The sequence below is a fragment of the Suillus subalutaceus genome, assembly GCF_016647625.1.
Source record: "Suillus subalutaceus strain FC151 chromosome Unknown DFJ58scaffold_89, whole genome shotgun sequence".
NCBI lineage: Eukaryota > Fungi > Basidiomycota > Agaricomycetes > Boletales > Suillaceae > Suillus > Suillus subalutaceus.
The window spans coordinates 83,978-104,880 of NW_024540338.1; the positions used below are offsets into that span (position 1 = coordinate 83,978).

Here is a 20,903-nt window from a genome sequence, read left to right on the forward strand (position 1 = left end):
CACCTGTGAGCTCAGCGTAATAAACGTTTGCCCGGAGTAAACCCAACCTGATAAGAAATATATGGATGTAATAATTGACCCAGGATCGAATCTCATTACGGTGATACTGTACACGCGGATGAAATACAAATGTCTTGTGCTGGCGATGACCAGTTTGCGTCTGAGCGGCAAGAACCCTAAGGGACCGTTTGAGTACACTAGTAGGCTTATCAGTCGATATTAGACTCACCTAGAGCCGCTCGTAATAACATGACGGTCCAGAAAGGGTTCAAGCGAGTTCAACTAGTGCTCGTGACCGATACAAGTTTGTTGACCGGTTAGTAGGGCTAATTCTTATCGCCGACTAGCTGAGATGCGTGTTTTTGGCATGGATTGCATACGTGTCTTCTTGACGGCGTGTAAATGACGTTAAAGACAGTCAAGCTGGCTCGTGTTATAAGAACGTGTTTTTGAGTTCAGCACGGTTCCGTCGTCGGTTCTACATAGTCAGAACAATAAAAAGTTGGATTGCCGACTGAGTGAACGGGGACCATTTAAATGAGGTTTCTGGGGTCCAACCGTAGGGGGTGATTTTTTTGGCTGGAGTCCCACGCACTTGTTGTACTCCGTCGTTTCCCTACAGCCTCAGGCTATAGCAGGAAGACATCCTTTTAACCTGCCGAGATCGCAACTGACAGCGACGGGCTTTCGTTTTTCATAGACAGAACCAAGGTTCATACAACTGATCTTTTGTTTTCGCCTGCAGGCAGGTCATACTTGACGACCACCACGCGCGACAAATCATCGACTGTTTGCTAAAATATCTGTTACATCGAAAATTCGTCAGTTCAATTCGTTCTGTGCTCGTTGTTGCTGACGGCTAAACTCAAACTACCTTCTGCGCGTCTTATGCGTATTTTTTTTGTGTTTGTAGAATGAGCAAAGTTTCCACTGCATCTGGAAAGACTCCGACCCCGCTCCCTTCGCAGTCAGCTTGGGCAAAGGGCCCGCCGCAGAGCAATTCATCTGCAGCTCCTTCACCGCGATCGCAGTCTCCCGCTCCTACTCATGTTGCATCTCCAATAGCTATTTCTCACTCGAGACGTCCAAGTGCGTTAGGCCAGGGCGTGTCCGTAAAAGATGGCGTCTCAGTCCCTCGAAATAATGTGGGATCGGTAGTACGACCAGGTTTGATTTTATTATTACTCCAAAATCATTTCTAGTTCTAATTGATACTCTTAGCATCCGTTGTGTTTGGATCAATAGATGATGCCTCGGCCCCGTTATCTTCATCGCCGGCTGCCATTCCCGCTGTAAAAACCGAAGTCGTAAAGTCTTTCGGATCCGTACCTGCTACGTCTTCCAACCATGTAAATGGCAAAAGCTCAGCTTCTACATCGGCCACAGGGTCGTCGAAGCAGCCTTCACGACCTTCCCTATCATCAACGCCCTCCAACTCCAGTGCGCTATCCTCAACGGCCGCAACATCAAGCGCATCCACGCCTAAACCGTCTAGAGCAGACATTGCAAAGCTCTTCCAGAATCCCTCGTCATCGTCTTCCCAACCGTCTTCTGACACATCCTCTCCTTCCACTCGGCCCTCTACTTTACCTCCACATCACCAGTCATCGTCATCTTCGTCGCAACAGCCACAGCAACCCTCGCAACTCGGCACACATTCATATTCGCAGTTCGTGCCAAATAGCATGCGGCCACCGCAGCAGCCTTCTGGTACCCCACGTTCCCCTGCATTCTCTCGTGCTGTGCCAAACGTGCAAGGCCAGTCTCGACAGGGAGCTGGCCCAGGGGGTCCGGGTGGCCCACCTATCCCTGCCAGTCCCCGAATGGCACCGCACCCACATCAAGCACCTCCTGGAGGTATAGCACCGCAGGTACCCATGCAGCCCATGTCATGGGGCGGATACTATGTCAGTATTCCATTTTTCTAAATATCTTCATCAACTGTGTTCTTAACGTGATCCAAGTATATGGATCCATATCAACCACAACCTCCTTGGGGGTATTATGCTATGCCCTCCCAACATATGCACCAACAGCCTCACCCGCAACATGTCCCCCATGTCCCCCCTCCCCATCAACCTGGACCTCTTCCCATGTCACCTCGTCCCGCAGCCCCCCAACTACCTGGCACGCCCACCATGGCACATGCTATCCCACATCCCCCTCATACACCTCAACCACCTCCTTCCATGTCTTCCCCACCGCCCACACCTTCTACCGCCAACGCACCTCGCCTTAACACGAACGCCCGCGACTTTGTTCCTGGCGGACGCTCTACATCCAAGGTTACCATCAAGAGCCAGGATGGCATGGAGGTGACGCTTGATGCTCTCAAGAAGCACAGCCCCCAACCACCGACCGTTCCTATCCCACCTGCATCGCCTGTTGTGACCAGCCGGCGGCAACCTTCGGTTTCGGTACGCATCGAGAGCGAGGAATCGAAGCGCGCAAGAGAGGAGAACGCACGGAAAGAGCAGGAGAAGAAGGAGGAGGAGGAGCGTGCGAAGAAGGATGCTATAGACAAGAAGAAGCGCGAAGCAGAGGAAGAGGCTAAGCGGTTGGAGGAGGAAGAAGCTGCACGCAAGAGGAAGGCTGAGGAGGACCGAATACGCATGGAGGAGGAAGAAAAGGAGCGGATACGGCAAGCAGAGGAAGAGGAGAAGGAGCGCCTACGCCAGGAGGAGGAAGACCGTCTTGAGGCAGAGCGGCGGGAGGCAGAGCAGGCACGCATCGCACTGGAAGAGGAGGAACGGAAACAGCAAGATGCTCTTGAGGCAGAGGAAGCTCAGCTTGAAGCGGAAGAAGCTGGTGACATCGTTCAAACTCCATCACCCGCCAGCGAGTCTCAAGAGCCAGAGGACGGCGAAGTCTCCGAGCATGACGAAGCTTCTGTGCCTCAGCTTAACGGCGATAGCGGGAAGAAATTGAAGGAGTCACTTCGGATAGATACGTCTGCGATGCCCCCTCCCACTGAGATTCCACGAAGACGTCCTGGCCCTCTCGACCTTGCTTCAGCGAAGAGAGATGTTTCTGCCCCTCTCCCCTTCCGCACTCCTTACCGCACGTGTCATCGAGAATCTCAGCGAGGTTGCGTACCCTGAAGGCATCAAGAGCCCGAGGGTTGAGCTCAATGCGAACGTCAAGGATGGCCGATTCAGGTGTGTGTTTCACCTATTTAACTTCGAATGTCTCATTCATTGCTTCATGTAGATACGACCGTGACTTTCTTATGCAGTTCATGCACATTTGCAAGGAGAAGCCGCCTACCCTTCCTGCTCTCGATGTCCTTGGCATTGAACCCGTCGATCAAGTATCGTTTCCCATGGCTCGTGGTGGCTCTGGACGTCATCGGAACGCCTCTGGTGCGATGCCCGCATCTGCTAATCGCCAGGCTTCTGTAGGTCTGGGTATCGGCGGTTTCCAGAAACCTTCCATTCCAAGCGGTTTCCAGATGGGCAACTTCCAGTCCCCAGGAAACAAACTTACCAGCGAGGAGCGGTTTGCCATATCCAACACCCGTTCTGCTTCAACTAGCAGTGCTTCCTCTTTCCGTTCCCCGATGGTGCGCACGCCCAGTACAGGTGGGTCCTGGGCATCCCATGCATGGCACCACTGGCAACCGCATACGCAGTAAACGCGGTGAGAGGCGTGGTGATGCCAACAGGACACCGATGTCCCAGGAAGAACATAGTTCAGGCTTTGGCGCTGCACCTATCCTGGGCGCTGGATTCGAGCCTGTTGCACCTCTCGAATTGTCTGCTAACCGTTGGGTCCCTACGAGTACGGCTCGCAAGGTTCAACCTGATGTTGATTCACCTGAGCTGGTAGACCGTAAGGTCAAGGGGCTGCTCAACAAGCTCACGATGGAGAAATTCGAGACGATTTCAGACCAGATCATCCACTGGGCCAACAAGAGCGTGAATGAGAAGGATGGTCGGACGCTCATCCAAGTCATCCGGCTGGTGTTCGAGAAGGCGACTGATGAGGCTGCTTGGAGCGAGATGTACGCGCGGTTGTGTCGGAAGATGATGGAGCAGATCAGTCCTGAGGTGCAGGATGATGGAATCAAGAACACAGAGGGAAAGCCTATTGCCGGCGGACAGCTGTTCCGGAAGTATCTCCTTAACCGGTGTCAGGAAGACTTTGAGCGTGGGTGGTTCGCCAAGGAAGCTACTGCTGCTGCAGCTGCGGCGAAGGCTTCTGATGATCACGCAACCAAGGCTGCTAACGATAAGAAGGGCACCGAGGAAGCTGAACTCTATTCGGACGAGTACTACGCTGCACAGAAGGCGAAGCGCCAGGGTCTTGGTCTGCATCAAGTTCATCGGCGAGCTGTTCAAGCTGCAGATGCTCACGGAACGTATCATGCACGAGTGTGTGAAGAAGCTGTTGGGCAATGTTGAGAACCCCGAGGAAGAGGAGATTGAGAGCTTGTGTCAGCTGTTGAAGACGGTTGGCCAGTTGCTTGACACGCCGAAAGCCCGCGCGCACATGGACGTTTACTTCACGCGCATGAAGGAGCTCGGCAAGAGCCTCAACGTCAGCTCTCGCATGCAGTTCATGCTTCAGGTGTGTAGCAATAGTTTTATGTTTTCTTTTTTGTTAGTTGTGCTCATCATCGTGATCTCAGGACGTCATTGAGTTGCGTGACCGCAAATGGGTCAGCCGGAATACCGTTGCTGCGCCTACGACGATCGCTGCTGTTCACGAGCTGGTAAGATAGACTAGCATCACTGACAACATTTGTACTGAGCTCGTGTTACAGGCCGCCTAAGGAGAAAGCAGCTGCAGAGAAGGAGTCTTTCAACCGTCAGATAAGCATGTCTCGCGGTGGATCTCGACGCGGCGACAACCGGAACCAAGAACACGGTCCTGACGGCTGGGCTGTTGCCGGCGGCAGCTCCGTGCCACGGGCGCCTCCCAAGGCTGGTGATCTGTCGCAGTTCGGAAAAATCAGTAAGGGGCCAGCCATGGCAATGGTAATGGGTCCAAGCGGCGTCTTCGCAGCCGGCAAGAAGGACAGCAAACGGGAGACACTTTCGCGGACGAATTCGAGCTCGAACATGTTCCATATGCTCAGTCAAAACCCTGAACTCGCCGCCGAGGCGTCCGCAAAGCCCAGTCGTTCGTCGAGTCGGAAAACGAGCGTTGATCTTGGTCATGCTGGTGTCCCTGAGCCCGCTGTACAGCGCAGGAAGCTTCAGCTCCTTCCACGGTCTGTTCTTGCTGCTGAAGAGAACGCCACGACTCCTTCGGAAGAAGAACCTGAAAGCGCACCTACAGCCATGTCAGAAGCAGACGTGAAGAAGAAGATTGATGAAGATGTGAAAGAGTTCTTTGCTGTTCGCAATCTTCAAGAGGCCGGAGGTTTACTTCACCAATCTTCCTGACGAGCACCGTTTCCGGCTCGTGGACAAGCTGGTTGCGTCCGCGCTCGAGAGCAAGGAGGCGGATGCGAGGTTGGTCGGTGATTTTCTTCGCGCAGGCTACGAGTAACGGACAGTGTACGCTTGAGGTCATTGAGGAGGGGTTCCTGCCCATGGCGGAGTTTTTGGACGATATTGCCATCGATGCTCCCAAGGCGTTTGACTACATGGCTATCATGCTCAAGGGCGCTGGATTCGAGAACGAGCCTGAGAGACTCCAACGGATCGCTTCGAAGCTCGAGGATAGCAACAAGCTAGTCTCTCTCGTTGCATGATTTGTTCTACTTCCATCTGACGTTTTCAATGCGTTTTCTTTTCACCTGCATTCTTATCGCATTTTCGTTTCGTTCGTTTTCTGATCGTATTGCACATGTTCTTGGTGTTCAGCAAACTAATATATGTACATCGCACGGCACTTTTGCGTTTGTCCTCTTTTTTTTGTTATCGTTCACTACATACAGCGGCATAGGATACAGCTAGCAGTACACCAGGTATTAGCAATGCATTTCAGATTCCCACAGTTCGTCATCGACTCATCAGCTGAGGTTCTTATCATCTGGCAAGTTTCAATGCAAGCCTCATTGCAGGAAGCTGTGTTGACCCATGTGCGGCCCGTAGGACGATCATATGTGCGTAATAGGGTTCTACCCTTGAATCATCTCTCGACGTGTCTGCCAACATTCTGGTCCTCACAAGTAATACGACCCGCAGCAAGCGTCAACCTCCCGCCGACCACCAGGAACACTCCGTTCCAAACAGTTTCTAGTTTCTATATAGGCATCTTCCAGTCCCCAAGAAGCAAGCTTACCAGCAAAGAGCATCTTATCATGTCATCCAACCTCCGTCCTACCTCAACTACTAGCCATGCTACTGCTGAATTGCGCGCTCCGATGGCACACACGCCCAGTCAAGGCGGCCATGGTCATCGTATGAATGGCACTGGCAACCGCATGCGCAGTAAACGCGGTGAGAGGCGTGGCGATGCAAACAAGGTATCGATGTCCCATCAAAGACAGGGTTCTGGCTTTGGCGCTGCACCTACTACCCTGCGCGCTGGCTCCGAACCCGTTGTACCTCTCAAATTATCTGCCAACCGTTGGGTTCCTGCGAGTACGACCTGCAAGGTTCAATCTGGTATTGATTTACCTGAGCTGGTCGACCGTAAGGTCAAGGCGTTGCTCAACAAGCTCACGATGGAAAAATTCGAGACGATTTCAGACCAGATCATCCACTGGGCCAACAAGAGCGTGAATGAGAAGGATGGACGGACGCTTATTCAAGTCATCCGGCTAGTGTTCGAGAAGGCGATTGATGAAGCTGTTTGGAGTGAGATGTACGCGCGGTTGTGTCGGAAGATGATGGAGCAGATCAGTCCTGAGGTGCAGGATGACAGGATCAAGAATACGGAGGGAAAACCTATCAGAGGTGGCCATCTCTTCAGGAAGTATCTCCTCAACCGGTGTCAGGAAGACTTCGAGCGTGGGTGGTTCGCTAAGGATGCTGCTGCTGCTGCTGCATCCGTCACAGCGAAGGCATATGATGCTGGGTTCAATTTCGAAGAATACCACGCTGCACAGAAGGCGAAGCGCCAGGGCCTTAATCTCATCATGTTTATTGGTGAGCTATTCAAGGTTCGGATGCTCACAGAGCGTATCATGCACGAGTGTGTGATGAAGCTGCTGGGCAACGTCGAGAACCCCGAGGAAGAGAAGATTGAGAGTTTGTGTCAGCTGTTGAAGACAGTCGGCCAGTTGCTTGACACGCCGAAAGCAAGCGCGCATATGGACGTTTACTTCGCGCGCATGAAGGAGCTAGGCAAGAGCCGTAATATCAGCACTCGTATGCAGTTCATGCTTCAGGTATGTGGCATTTTGGGGTATCTTTGTTGATTGTGCTTATCGTCGTGATTTTAGGATGTCATCGAGTTGCATGACCGTATGTGGATGAGTCGCGATGTTGCGCCTCTGACGATTGCTGCCGTTCACATGCTGGTAGGATATATTGCTGTCGTTGAAAATGATTATATTGACACTCGTGTTACAGGCCGCCAAGGAGAGAGCAGCTGCAGAGGAGTGTTGCAACCGTCAGATGAGCATGTCTCCTGATGGATCTCGAAGGGGCAGCGACCACAATGAAGAGAATGGTCCTGATGGTTGGACTGTTGCAGGTGACTATGTTCCGCGGGCGCCTCCCAAGGCTGGTGATCTGTCACCATTCGGCAACATCACTAATGGTCCACCCAGGACATTGGTGATGGGTCCAAGCGACATCTTTGGCGCCGGCAATGACGGCAAGCGGGAGGCACTTTCACAGACAAATTCGAACTCAAAAATGTTCCACATGCTCAGCCAAAACCCTGAGCTCGCCGCCAATACATCAACAAAGCCCAGTTGTTCGACGAGTCGGAAACCAAGCATTGATCATGATCACGGTGTTCCTGAGCCTGCTGTACAGTACAGTGAGCTCCAGCCTCTTCCGCAATCCGTTCGTGCTGCTGACGAGAGCATGAAAACTCCTTTAGAAGACGAACACGAGATCACACCCACCACCATGTCAGAAGCAGACATCAAGAAGGAAATCGATAGATATGTGAGGGCGTTCTTCGCGATTCGCAATCTCGAGGAAGTAGACGTCTACGTCACCAATCTTCCACATGAGTTCTGCTTTCGACTCGTAGACAACCGTCAGATACGCATGTCTCGCGGTGGTCCTCGAGGCGGGAGCGAGCACAAGCAGGATTGCTGGGCTGCTCCAGGTGGCTCTATTCCATGGGCGCCTCCCAAGGCTGATGATCTGTCACAGTTTGACAAGATCAGCATGGGCGCGCCCATGGTTGTGAGTCCAAGTAGTGCGCTCGTGGGCAGAAAGAAGGACAGCAAGCGGGAAACACATTTTCGGACGAATTCGAGCTCCAACATGTTCCATATGCTCAGTCAGAATCTTGAACTCGCCGCTGAGGCGTCCACGAAGCCCGGTCGTTCGTCGAGCCTTAAGCAGGGCGTCGATCTTCGTCATGCTGGTGTTCCTGAGCCCGCTCTACAGCGCGGGAAGATCCACCTTCCACGGTCCGTTCTTGCTACCGAAGAGAACGCTACGGCTCCGTCGGAAGAAGTATCTAAAAACGCACCCACCACCATATCAAAAGCAGCTGTCAAGAGGCTTGATGAAGACGTGAAGGAGTTCTTCACGGTTCGCAATCTCCAAGAAGCGGATGGCTATTTCCCTGATCTTCCTGACGAGCACCGCTTCCGGCTCGTGGACAAGCTGGTTGCGTCCGCGCTCGAGAGCAAAGAGACGGATGCAAGGTTGGTGGGCGATTTCTTCGCGCAAGCTATGAGCAAAGGACAGTGTACGCTCGAGGTATTCGAGAAGGGATTCATGCCCATAGCAGGATTTTTGGACGATATTGCTATCGATGCTCCCAAGGCGTTTGATTATATGGCTATCATGCTCAGGGGTGCTGGGTTCCAGAATGAGCCTGAGAGACTCTACCGGGTCGCTTCGAAGCTCGAGGACAGCGACAAGCTAGTCTCTCTCGTGGCTTGATTTGCCTCACTCCGATGACTGACGTTTTCGATCCATTTTTCTTTTGCATTATCTCATTATCTGTTTTCGTTCGCTTTTTGATCATATTCCCCACTTTCTTGGTGTCCTGCAAACTGAAATATGCACATCGCGGTACTTTTGCGTCGGTTCTCTTTTTGTTGCTGTTACTACAACTAGCACATACTAGAATGCTTACATCACCACGCGCGTGCTTCTTGTCCAGCAAGTATTAAAGCAAGCCTCATTGCAAGGAGCTTGTATTGATCTAGCCATGTGCGGCCCGACGGATGATCCCATGTGCAGCGAGGTGAATAGGGTTCTATCCTTGCATCGTCTGGCAGATTGGGCGCCAATATCCAGCTCCTCAACATGTCTTCCAACATTCGGGTCCCCACAAGTGGTCAACCTCACGTCGATTATCAGAAACCCTCCGTTCCAGGCGGTTTCCAGATGGTCAATTTCCAGTCCCCAGGAAGCAAACTTATCAACGCAGAGCGTTTTACCATGCCATCCAACGTCCGTTCTGCCTCAACTAGCAGTGCCACTGCTGAATTGCGCACCTCGACGTCCCCTCCCACTGAGATTCCACCAAAACGTCCTGGCCCTCCCGAGTCTCGGGAGCTTGCTTCAGCTCAAAGAGGTGTTTCTACGCCTCCCCCTTCCGCACTTCTCACTGCGCGTGTCATCGAGAATCTCAGCAAGGTTGCGTACCCCAAAGGCATCAAGGGCCCGAGGGTTGAGCTCAATGCGAACGTCAAGGACGGCCGATTCAGGTGTGTGTATTATGTCGTTCACTTCGAATGTCTCATTCATTGCTGCGTGTAGATACGACCGTGACTTTCTAATGCAGTTCATGCACATTTGCAAGGAGAAGCCACCTACCCTTCCTGCTCTCGATGTCCTTGGCATTGAACCCGTCGATCGAACTTCGTTTCCCAAGGCCCGCGGTGGCTCTGGACGTCATCGCAACGCCTGTTCTACCTCAACTAGTTGTGCCACTGCTGAATTGTGCACCTCGATGCCCTCTCCCACTGAGATTCCACGAAGACGTTCTGGCCCTCTCGACCTTGCTTCAGCGAGGGGAGATGTTTCTGCCCCTCCACCTTCTGCACTCCTCACCGCACGTGTCATCGAGAATCTCAGCGAGGTTGCGTACCCCGAAGGCATCAAGGGCCCGAGTGTTGAGCTCAATGTGAACGTCAGGGATGGCCGATTCAGGTATGTGTCTTATGTCTTTTAATTTGAATGTCTCATTCATTGCTTCCTGTAGATACGACCGTGACTTCCTTATGCAGTTTATGCACATTTGTAAGGAGAAGCCGCCTGTCCTTCCTGCTCTTGATGTCCTTGGCATTGAACCCGTCGAGCAATCTGGTGCAATGCCCGTTTCTACCAACCGTCAGGCTTCTGTAGGTCTGGGCATTGGTGGCTTCAAGAAACCTTCCATTCCAAGCGGTTTCCAGATGGGCAATTTCCAGTCCCCAGGAAGCAAACTTACCAGCGAAGAGCGGTTTTCCATGTCCAACAACCGTTCTGCTTCAACTAGCAGTGCCTCTTCCCAATTTCGTTCCACGGTGGCGTGCACGCCCAGCACAGGTGGGCCTGGGCATCCCATGCATGGCACCAAGCGCATACGCACTAAACGCGGTGAGAGGCGTGGTGGTACCAACAAGTTACCGATGTTCCAGGAAGAACATAGTTCTGGCTTTGGCGCTGCACCTATCCTGGGCGCTGGCTTCGAGTCCGTTACACCTCTGGAATTGTCTGCCAGCCGTTGGGTCCCTATCAGTATGACCCGCAAAGTTCAACCTGATGTTGATTCACCTGAGCTGGTCGACCGTAAGGTCAAGGGGCTGCTCAACAAGCTCACGATGGAGAAATTCGAGACGATTTCAGACCAGATCATCCACTGGGCCAACAAGAGCGTGGATGAGAAGGATGGGCGGACGCTCATCCAAGTCACCCGGCTGGTATTCGAAAACTTGAAGGCGACTGATGAGGCTTGGAGCGGGATGTGCTATGCGCTGTTGTGTCGGAAGATGATGGAGCAGATCAGTCCTGAGGTGCAGGCTGAGGGGATCAAGAACATTGAGGGCAAGCCTATTGCTGGCGGACAGTTGTTCCGGAAGCATCTCCTCAACCGGTGTCAAGAAGAGTTTGAGCGCGGGTGGTTCGCCAAGGAAGCTACTGCTGCAGCCGCTGCGGTGAAGACTTCCGACGATTATGCAACCAAGGCTGTTCACAAGAAGATTGGCACGAAAGAAGCTGAGCTTTGTTTTGATGAGTACTACGCTCCAGAGAAGGCGCGGCGCCAGGGTCTTGTTCTCATCAGGTTCATTGGCGAGCTGTTCAAGCTGCAGATGCTCACAGAGCGTATTATGCACCAGTATGTGAAGAAGCTGCTGGCCGATATCGAGAACTCCGAGGAAGAGAAGATTGAGAGCTTGTGTCAGCTGTTGAAGACGGTTGGCCAGTTGCTTGACAAGCCGAAAGCCCGCGCGCACATGGACGTTTACTTCATGCGCATGAAGGAGCTTGGAAAGAGCCATAATGTCAGCAGTCGAATGCAGTTCATGCTTCAGGTGTGGCATTTCCTGGGTATCTTTGTTAGTTATGTTCATCATCATGATTTTAGGATGTCATCGAGTTGCGCGACCGTGCATGGATGAGCCGCAATGCTACGCCTATGACGATTGCAGCCGTTCATGTGCTGGTAAGATATAATTATCAGATTGGTGTCGTTGAAATTTGATATATTGACACTCGTTTTACAGGCCGCCAATGAGAAAGCAGCTGCAGAGAAGAAGTCTTTCAACCGACGTCAGATAGGCATGTTTCGTAGTGGTTTTCGACACGGCGACAACCGGAACCAAGAACACGGCCCTGACGGCTTGGCTGTTGCAGGTGGTAGCTCTGTTCCACGGGCGCCTCCCAAGGTTGATGATCTGTCACAGTTTGGCAAGATCAGCGTGGGCGCGCCCATGGTCGTGAGTCGCATCTAACGTTTTCGGTCCATTTTTCGTCTTACATTCTCATTGCATTTTTGTTTTCGTTTGCTTTTTGATTGTATCCCGCACTGTCTTGGTGTTCTATAAACTGAAATATTTACAATACGATTCTTTTGCGTTCGTCTTCTTTGTAGTATCGTTGATCGATATCACATACAGAGGCAAAGGCTTTAGCTAGCTATTGATGTTAGCTACATTACAGGGTGGGTATGAGGTACACGATAACAGTACTTTACGAGCTACGGGCCTCCATAGATATCATGGCTGAATCCATAGCCCTGAGGCTCGACTCTGCAGATGCACACGAAATAAGGAGTGCGCGTTGCGTCGCATTTGGGAGCGAGTAAAATGGAGGCTCAACAGGCGGCCCAGGGAAGGGCGCAGGCATCGTGGCATACGCGCTTCTTGTCTAGCACGTAATGGTGCTTGTGCACCGAGCTCCAGTCTCCGACTCTGTTAAGACCTGGTACGTATCCCATGCTTGACGTCTTTTAATGCTCAACATGATTTCCCTTTGCGTTTTTACGGTTGTCATGTAGCTTTTCGAAACACTGCAGGACGACAAAGCTACTCAGGTTGCCGCGGACTACTGTTTCCGAATAGGGTGATATTTCAGTCATTCCGTCATCCATCTTGTCATTTCCTTACCCATCGACGATCTCCCACAACGCACTAGCAAGCTCTTTCATATCTTCACTCTCCAGGCTCATGCTCATAAGCACACCGCCACTCATTCGCGCCCTTGCAGTTTGTTCCACAAATCCAGCATACTCCGTAAGCGGGATCGGTGTAGAAGGTGCTGTGACAAGCGACGAAGTCGTTCTCATCGACGTTGGTTTAGTATGCCAGAATAAGGATGGAAAATATGTCACTGGGAGGCATAGTCTCCCTACCTTTTCCTGCGACGGAAGCAACGTTCGCCGATCTGTACTGCAACTTCTCGATTGGCCTGTCAAATAAGGTGAGAATCATGTCGATGCCTTGATCACACGAACCATGACGAAGCAGTATGTGATTCTAGGATGAGCATACAGTTTTCACTAGGCAAAACGTAATTCGAGGGTTAAGTACTGGATCAAGACCTGGCAGCATTCGATGCATGGTGTGACTTGTCATGATTGCTACAGGAACCTCTGGTGTAACGGTTCGCTCAATCGTATGGCGTGCATCCTAACTAGATCAGTATCCAGTACCTGCTTATCCCATGCCCTTGTCCCAATCAAGAACTTTTCCTCCAGTTCAAGTGGTTAGCGATCATTGTGATATCCTCCCAACTGCCTTCAAGTCTGTGGGGAATCAGTTGATGGTATGCTCGTCGCCTGTCAAAGAGAGAAGCATACCTCAGTGGTAGCGCAGCAGTCTCTACCAGTGACGAGATGACTGTGGACGTGTGACACAAAATGTTTTTCTACAATGTTCCGTTAGGGAACCATATGCAACGTGTTGTGGGAGACGAACATCATAGGCAAGTTCCTGCGATAGGTTACTTTCCAACGTAGACCATGTGGATGGGTTGATATTTGGAAAGTGATATCCGAGAGCTGATGGAGGCTTTGCAAGCACAATGCGTCATTGATAATTCTCTTCGTGTCGAGAAACTATTTTCAAATGTTTACGTGCCATCTACGTGAAAGCGCATTTATTCGTGTTTCGGATCTGCGCCTGAGATGGAACTAAAGTTTAGTGTAGAAGCATCGAGAAACTCGTCGCGGAAGGAAGTCAGCAAAGTATGCGAGAAAACCCCAAAGGCGGGTGTGTCGTACATCATTTGCAATCCCTGTAGTAAGGAACGATTCAGTAGATGGCTGGGAATGGTATGAAAAAGGGCCTACCTGGAAGTTATCGCAGATCTCGACGAGCAGACGAAACACCCTTTCTACGAGCTCTGTATCCTGGAGAAGTATTATAAACACTACAAGACGGGGAGAAAGAGCAGGTACCTCATTATATCGCTGGAAGATATCTTGACCAACACTCCACCCAGCACCAGCACTTTACGGTGCGTCAGGGATGGCCTGTATAGATTCTCGATCGAGGAAAATGTGACTATAATCTGACCAGTATCTGATATTTGGGTCTGTGCATTCCAGATCGCCCCCACATTATATTTCACCTTCAAGACGAGCATGATATTTCCTTTGAGGGATCGGATTTTGTGTCTCGCGAACTACCATTCCTCGCCTGCAAAATATCAGTTCGTGCGACGAACAGCTTTCACAATCAGAGTCACTAGATTGTATCAAGCGAAGCATTGGTAATTGTATCAGCTTGGCTCGTTTTGGTGAGGGTCCCAAAGTTTGCTGCTTAGATGCAGCTGTGCCAACGAAGGCATACACTTCTGGGGGTTAATGCCAACAAGCGTGGACAAAGAGTTGACTGATTCTGGCAAGACGCAACGGCAGCGCACATTAACTTGAGGATGTCACTTGGAAATGATACACATACCTGAGGATTTTGTCCTTCTTAGAACGAAAGGTGGAATGGACAACGAGATGGATGCCTGTCACAATGTCTGGCTGTCTTGACAGACTGACACATCGAGATGACGAGCGCGTCAATAAGTGCCTTTGGGCAGATGTCAGGACAAACGGCACGAGGGTACAAATGACTCCAAGACACCAGCACCCGAAAGAGATACGAAAGATGGAATAGATTTTCCACAGATTTGAAAAAGCTATGGGGATTGATGACGAGGCGGAACAAGTTGACGGGACCCGAATCGTTCCTTCAAAAATACAATCTTGCAAATGGAGAAGAACCCACCTCGCATGAAACTGGACGTCATACTGCATTTCGCTAGTCAACCCTCTGTCCCTCGCTAATGCCGATCTGCCAAGTCTGGTTCTGAGCCTTATAAATCGGTACCGCACGCATGACTGGGATAATCAGTGTTTGATTAAAGGGACATTGCACAGCGATGTGCCTGAACCTAGTTACTCAATGGTCTGTGAACAAAGGAATGTCTCATATAGTACTTAGATTGGCATCTGACACAACCGAAGAGGAGTAAAGAAACAGGCGAGCGAGCGCATACAAAGATGGACAAGCGTTTGCAACCAGCGCACCCCAACAGATGTTACCAACGTGTGTGTCGAAAACTCAAAAGTAAAGGAGTGTACAAGGGACCGGAGAAAGCCGGGAGAAATGGGCACACTGACGCATGGGAATTCGTTTGTAGCCCTTCCACCCACTACTTAACGTGGGAGTAGGGGATTTAAGCAAGCCTCATTGCAAGGAGTGTATTAAGACCTAGCCATGGACCTGTCGGACGATCCCATATGTAGCGGGGTGGATGGGGTTCTATCTTTCTGGCGGATTGGGCGCCAATCTCCAACTCCTCGTCATGTCTTCCAACATTCAGGTCTCCGCAAGTGGTCAACCTCACGCTGATGATCAGAAACTCTCCGTTCCAAGCTGTTTCCAGACGGGCAATTTTCCGTCCCCAGGAAGCAAACTTACCAGCGAGGAGCGGTTTGCCATCTCCAACACCCGTTCTGCTTCAACTAGCAGTGCTACTTCCCAGTTTCGTTCCACGATGGTGCGTACACCCAGCACGGGCGGCCCTGGCCGTCCCATGAATGTCGTCATAGCCTGTAGACGCGGTGGGGAGAGGGGTCGTGACGCTAACAAGGCACCGATGTCCCAGCAACTTGAAGGACATAGTTCTGGCTTTGGTGCTGCACCTATCCTGGGCACTGGCTTTGAGCCCGTTGTACCTTTCAAATTGTCTGCCAACCATTGGGTCCCTACGAGTACGACCCGGAAGACTCAATCTTATGCTGAGCTGGTGGACCGTGAGGTCAAGGCGCTGCTCAACAAGCTCACGATGGAGAAATTCGAGACAATTTCAGACCAGATCATCCACTGGGCCAACAAGAGCGTGAATGAGAAGGATGGGCGGACGCTTATCCAAGTCATCCGGTTGGTGTACGCGAAGGCAATTAATGAGGCTGCTTGTAATGAGATGTATGCGCGTTTATGTCGGAAGATGATGGAGCAGATCAGTCCTGAGGTTCAGGATGATGAGCTCAAGAACACAGAGGGCAAGCCTATTGCCGGCGGACAGCTGTTCCGGAAGTATCTCATCAACCGGTGTCAGGAAGACTTCGAGCGCAGGTGGTTCGCCAAGGAAGCTACTGCTGCTGCAGCTGCGGCGAAGGCTTCCGACGATCATGCAACCAAGGCTGCTCACGAGAAGATTGGCAGGAATGACGCTGAGCTCTGTTTCGAGGAGTACTACACTACAGAGAAGGCGCGACGTCAGGGTCTTGGTCTCATCAAGTTCATCGGCGAGCTGTTCAAGCTGCAGATGCTCACGGAACGTATCATGCACGAGTGTGTGAAGAAGCTGTTGGGCGCCGAGAACCCGGAGGAAGAGAAGATTGAGAGCTTGTGTCAGCTGTTGAAGACGGTTGGCCAGTTGCTTGACACGCCGAAAGCCTGCGCGCATATGGATGTTTACTTCACGCGCATGAAGGAACTCGGCAAGAGCTTCAACGTCAGCTCTCGCATGCAGTTCATGCTTCAGGTGCGTAGCAATTTTTTTTTGTCGGTTGTTCTCATCATCGTGATCTCAGGACGTCATTGAGCTGCGTGACCGCAAATGGGTCAGCCAGAATACCGTTGCTGCGCCTACGACGATTGCTGCTGTTCACGAGCTGGTAAGATAGACTAGCATCACTGGAAACATTTGTACTGAGCTCGTGTTACAGGCCGCTAAGGAGAAGGTAGTTGCAGAGAAAGAGTCGTTCAACCGTCGAATAAGCATGTCTCGCGGTGGATCTCGACGCGGTGGCCACCAGAACCAAGAACACGGCCCTGACGGCTGGGCTGTTGCCGGTGGCAGCTCTGTTCCACAGGCGCCTCCCAAGGCTGGTGATCTGTCGCAGTTCGGCAAAATCAGCAAGGGCCCAGCCATGGCAATGGCAATGGGTCCAAGTGGCGTCTCTGTGGTCGGCAGGAAGGACAGCAAGCGAGAGACACTTTCGAATTCGAGATCGAACATGTTCCATATGCTCAATCAGAACCCTGAACTCGCCGCTGAGGTGTCCATGAAACCCAGTCGTTCGTCGAGACTTAAGCCGGGCGTGGATCTCGGTCATACTGGTGTTCCTGAACCCGTTGTGCAGCGCAAGGAAGCTCCAGCTCATTCCACGGTCTGTTCTTGCTACTGAAGAGAACGCCACGACTCCTTCGGAAGAAGAACCTGAAGGTGCACCCACCGCCATGTCAGAAACAGACGTGAGGAAGAAGATTGATGAAGACGTGAAGGAGTTCTTTGCTGTTCGCAATCTTCAAGAGGCCGAGGTCTACTTCACCAATCTTCCTGACGGGCACCGCTTCCGGCTCGTGGACAAGCTGGTTGCGTCCGCACTCGAGAGCAAGGAGGCGGATGCGAGGTTGGTCGGTGATTTCTTTGCGCAGGCTACGAGTAACGGACAGTGTACGCTTGAGGTCATTGAGGAGGGGTTCATGCCCACGGCGGAATTTTTGGATGATATTGCCATCGATGCACCCAAGGCGTTTGACTTTATGGCTATCATGCTCAGGGGTGCTGGGTGCCAAAATGAGCCTGAGAGACTGTACCGGATTGCTTCGAAGCTCGAGGATAGCGACAAGCTAGTCTCTCTCGTGGTTTAATCTGCCCCACTCGCATCTAACATTTTCGATACATTTTTCTTCTTACATTATCATCGCATTTCTGTTTTCGTTCGCTTTTTGATGGTATTCTGTGCTTTCTTGGTGTTCTGCAGACTGAAATATGTACATCACGACACGTTCCTCCTCTTTGTAGTATCGTTGATTGATGTCGCATACACAAGCAAGGCTTTTAGCTAGCCATTGATATTTACTACATTGTAGGGTGGGTATGAGGTACAGGATAACAATACTGTACGAGCTACAGGCTTCCATAGATACCTTGGCTGAATTCATAGCCCTGAGGCTCGACTCGGCAGATGCACACGAAATAAGGAGGCTTTAATCTTCTGCGCCGCGTTGCATTTGGGAGCGAGTAAAATGGAGGCGGGGTCGAAAGGCGGCCCAGGGGCATCGTGGCATATGTGCATCTCATCTAGCACGTAATGGTGCTTGCGCACAGAGCTCGAGTCTCCGACTCCGACAACTTTCGTTAGGACCTGGTATCCCATGCTTGACGTCTTTTAGTGCCCAACATGATTTCCCTTTGCGTTTTTACGGTTGTCATGTAGTTTTTCGAAACACTGCAGGACGACAAAGCTACTCAGGTTGCCGCGGACTATTGTTTTTGAATAGGGTGATATTTCAGTCATTCCTTCATCCATCTTGTTATTTCCTTACGCATCGACGATCTCCCACAACGCACTAGCAAGCTCTTTCACATCTTCGCTCTCCAGGCCCATGCTCATAAGAACACCGCCACTCATTCGCTTTGTTCCACAAACCCAGCATGGCAAAACTTGGTAGAACTCCAGGGTATCCGAGACTCGCGGAGATGTAATTTAGATCTCTGATAACATAGTTTGAATTCAAGAGAACATGCAAAACGACGTCCCTAAAGGAGATGGTGCATGCTGGAGGGCGTCCCCTCGCATCACTGACCAACGACAATTTCGAGCGCCTGGAATGAGTTGACAACAGCTCGCATCGTTACTACTGGAAATGCAAACATTGCGGCGACACTGATAACTCATCAGGTGCTTGAATCCAAGATTGTGACAACAACATACCAAACCATCGGATCAAGCGCTGTCAAAATGCAAATGCTCCTCTGCGTCAAGCAGTACGCCTGTTTGTTATGGAAAAGACAGGCAACTCTGGCGAGTTGACACATTTGAAAGACTCGGCAAAATTCGTGCAAACCTTCGACACCACAGCGCCGTAAAAGCTGCGGAGGCTGGGAAGTCCACCCCCATCGACATGCTCACATGCACACTCGTGAAGAGGTTGGCATTGCTGTCGAGACTGCACAGATCTTGAAGCATCCTTCTTCGCATGGGCACCTCTGCTCTCGACTGAGGCTCGCGATGCAGATGACCTTCTTACTGGTCCAGAGAGTATCTCGCCTGACGACATTGCCGCTGAATTTGCAGCTCTCGAAGAGTTGAAAAGGACTAAAAAAGTTCAGAGCATTAACGAAGTTGAAGTGCTCGAGGGAAATGCTTTTGATTTTGACGGGTTGGATCGGGTCGAACAAGGAATAATATCACAGACTGTTCTAGATGAGATTAAGGTGGTTAATTACAATGACGAGGGTGACGGCTGGGACGAGGCAACATTTGATGTCATCATTAGGAATGTTGTACACATACCGTATAAGTAGTCTACATAACCTAGCTAAGCGCCTAGAGTTTTGCCAGCTTTTGCCGTAAGTTATAACCAGCAAAACCAAAGTCACGTTTGCTCCCGGCCACACTACGAGTCATTATGCACATGCCATGTGTAAATCGATCCGAACTCAGGCAAATCCCTCAGTGAATGGTGCGTGAAACTGGGCATAGGGCTCCGGTTTGCAAGATCTGCCTTGTTCAGAACAGGTCATAGGAGATGCAAGACATGCATGCGTTTGCTCTACCCTACATAGCACAATCAATTGCCACACGACTCTGACACGAGGCACACACACCTTGATCTGCGCCTCCGACCTTGGTATGTCACGACCTTTGAAATGTAAGGCACGCTCCTTCGCATATAAACTTCAACACATGAATTGCCAGCCTTCGTATTACTATTATGTTTCTACGGGAACCATATAAAGGCCCAACGCGAAAGCTAGTGCTTGCATTTGATGTTGGGACCACGTTCAGTGAAGTCTCGTATTGTATACTAGACCCAGGGGAGGTGCCTGTAATTCGAGGAGTAGCAAGGTCAGTAGCCAGCTCAAGCACCGTGTCTCTTGCTCATGGTGGGATTGCAGATATCCTGCGCAAGAGCATGTCGGAGGTGACTCCAAAATACCATCAATTCTCTACTACGACCTTCAGGGAGACGTCCGCGCCGTGGGTGCTGAGGCTCTACAAGAGCATGTTATCGAACAGGCAGAAGACGAGGGATGGGTAAGGCTCGCATGGTATGTATATCGTCGAGGAAAAATAGGCTGTATATTGATCTTGGTCAGGTGGAAACTTCATCTTCGCGCCAAGCATCTGCCATCATCTCACATACGGGATGATGATATAGAACCTCTCCCACAAGGCAAATCCGCAGTAGAAGTTCTCGCCGACTTCATGCGCTACCTCTTCCAATGCGCTCGAACTTATATCCAGGAATCACATCCGCATTTCTGGAGATCGGTCGAGAACTCCATTGAGTTCGTGCTCACACATCCGAACGGTTGGGAAGGTCAACAACAACAACAAATTAGACGTGCTGTCGAGCTCGCTGGTCTTATCTCATCTAAGGAGGAGCAATCTCACGTGCACCTCTTGAATGAGGGCGAAGCGAGTCTTCATTTCTGTGTTACCAGCGTGATTGCATCGAATATACTTTCTACAACGCCTATAGATGTGTCAGATTACTCCGACGAGGAGGATGATCAATCTGACAGCCAGGGAGTCATTGTTGTTGATGCCGGAGGCGGAACCATCGATCTCAGCGCGTACTCGATGAAGTTATCTCCGACCTCTTTCGAGGAGATTGCCCCAGCTGAATGTGAGTCCCACATTCCTGCGTCGTTCCCTTGCTGAAGCCCACTCAGGTTGCCTGCAGGGCTCAGTCTTTGTTACTAGTCGCGCTCGTACTCTTTTACAAAGTCCGTGAAATAATCAATCGTACGGGGAACCAAAAACTAATAATTATTTGATTGCCCAGGGAAGCTTTCGGGCTCGGAGCACTACTCCAACCCTAAGATCATCGCACAAATGGCGGATATCTTCGACAAAAGCACGAAACTTCGGTTCCGTAAGCCCGATGAGCCATCTTACGTCAGGTTTGGTACTATCCGTGA

At 51.1% G+C, this 20,903-nt stretch overlaps 7 protein-coding genes across 7 annotated transcripts; 6 read left to right on the top strand and 1 right to left on the bottom strand.

Annotated features, from left to right (window-relative positions):
• Positions 1-600: 600 nt before the first annotated feature.
• DFJ58DRAFT_490444 (uncharacterized protein) lies at positions 601-3,377 on the top strand. Its single transcript, XM_041380648.1, has 5 exons — positions 601-821; positions 914-1,167; positions 1,222-1,907; positions 1,965-3,160; positions 3,211-3,377. Exons 2-4 carry the CDS (start codon positions 915-917, stop codon positions 3,099-3,101), a joined length of 2,076 nt encoding a protein of 691 aa, XP_041241469.1. The 5' UTR covers positions 601-821; position 914; the 3' UTR covers positions 3,102-3,160; positions 3,211-3,377.
• A 213-nt stretch (positions 3,378-3,590) lies between these two features.
• DFJ58DRAFT_747182 (armadillo-type protein) lies at positions 3,591-5,950 on the top strand. Its single transcript, XM_041387512.1, has 6 exons — positions 3,591-4,319; positions 4,384-4,569; positions 4,631-4,714; positions 4,776-5,342; positions 5,395-5,463; positions 5,516-5,950. The coding sequence occupies exons 1-6, from the start codon at positions 3,600-3,602 to the stop codon at positions 5,699-5,701; spliced, it is 1,812 nt and encodes a 603-aa protein (XP_041241470.1). The 5' UTR covers positions 3,591-3,599; the 3' UTR covers positions 5,702-5,950.
• Positions 5,951-5,985: 35 nt separating this feature from the next.
• On the top strand, positions 5,986-8,972 carry DFJ58DRAFT_892352 (uncharacterized protein; the record flags this gene model as incomplete). Its single annotated transcript, XM_041394776.1, has 3 exons — positions 5,986-7,285; positions 7,340-7,417; positions 7,470-8,972. The coding sequence occupies exons 1-3, from the start codon at positions 5,996-5,998 to the stop codon at positions 8,970-8,972; spliced, it is 2,871 nt and encodes a 956-aa protein (XP_041241471.1). The 5' UTR covers positions 5,986-5,995.
• A 185-nt stretch (positions 8,973-9,157) lies between these two features.
• Positions 9,158-11,722, top strand: DFJ58DRAFT_490480 (armadillo-type protein). Its single transcript, XM_041380649.1, has 3 exons — positions 9,158-9,745; positions 9,798-10,190; positions 10,243-11,722. Exons 1-3 carry the CDS (start codon positions 9,342-9,344, stop codon positions 11,639-11,641), a joined length of 2,196 nt encoding a protein of 731 aa, XP_041241472.1. The 5' UTR covers positions 9,158-9,341; the 3' UTR covers positions 11,642-11,722.
• Positions 11,723-12,624: 902 nt separating this feature from the next.
• On the bottom strand, positions 12,625-14,823 carry DFJ58DRAFT_915360 (uncharacterized protein; the record flags this gene model as incomplete). Its single annotated transcript, XM_041395435.1, has 10 exons — positions 14,744-14,823; positions 14,426-14,654; positions 14,094-14,161; positions 13,950-14,044; positions 13,813-13,872; positions 13,468-13,578; positions 13,321-13,388; positions 12,976-13,020; positions 12,874-12,929; positions 12,625-12,779 (listed from the first exon to the last, which is right to left on the bottom strand). Exons 1-10 carry the CDS (start codon positions 14,763-14,765, stop codon positions 12,625-12,627), a joined length of 909 nt encoding a protein of 302 aa, XP_041241473.1. The 5' UTR covers positions 14,766-14,823.
• A 345-nt stretch (positions 14,824-15,168) lies between these two features.
• DFJ58DRAFT_747185 (armadillo-type protein) lies at positions 15,169-17,620 on the top strand (the record flags this gene model as incomplete). Its single annotated transcript, XM_041387513.1, has 4 exons — positions 15,169-16,508; positions 16,558-16,641; positions 16,693-17,086; positions 17,157-17,620. The coding sequence occupies exons 1-4, from the start codon at positions 15,273-15,275 to the stop codon at positions 17,618-17,620; spliced, it is 2,178 nt and encodes a 725-aa protein (XP_041241474.1). The 5' UTR covers positions 15,169-15,272.
• Positions 17,621-18,519: 899 nt separating this feature from the next.
• On the top strand, positions 18,520-19,280 carry DFJ58DRAFT_798927 (uncharacterized protein; the record flags this gene model as incomplete). Its single annotated transcript, XM_041390717.1, has 3 exons — positions 18,520-18,640; positions 18,756-18,838; positions 18,902-19,280. Exons 2-3 carry the CDS (start codon positions 18,756-18,758, stop codon positions 19,278-19,280), a joined length of 462 nt encoding a protein of 153 aa, XP_041241475.1. The 5' UTR covers positions 18,520-18,640.
• Between the last annotated feature and the right edge of the window lie 1,623 nt (positions 19,281-20,903).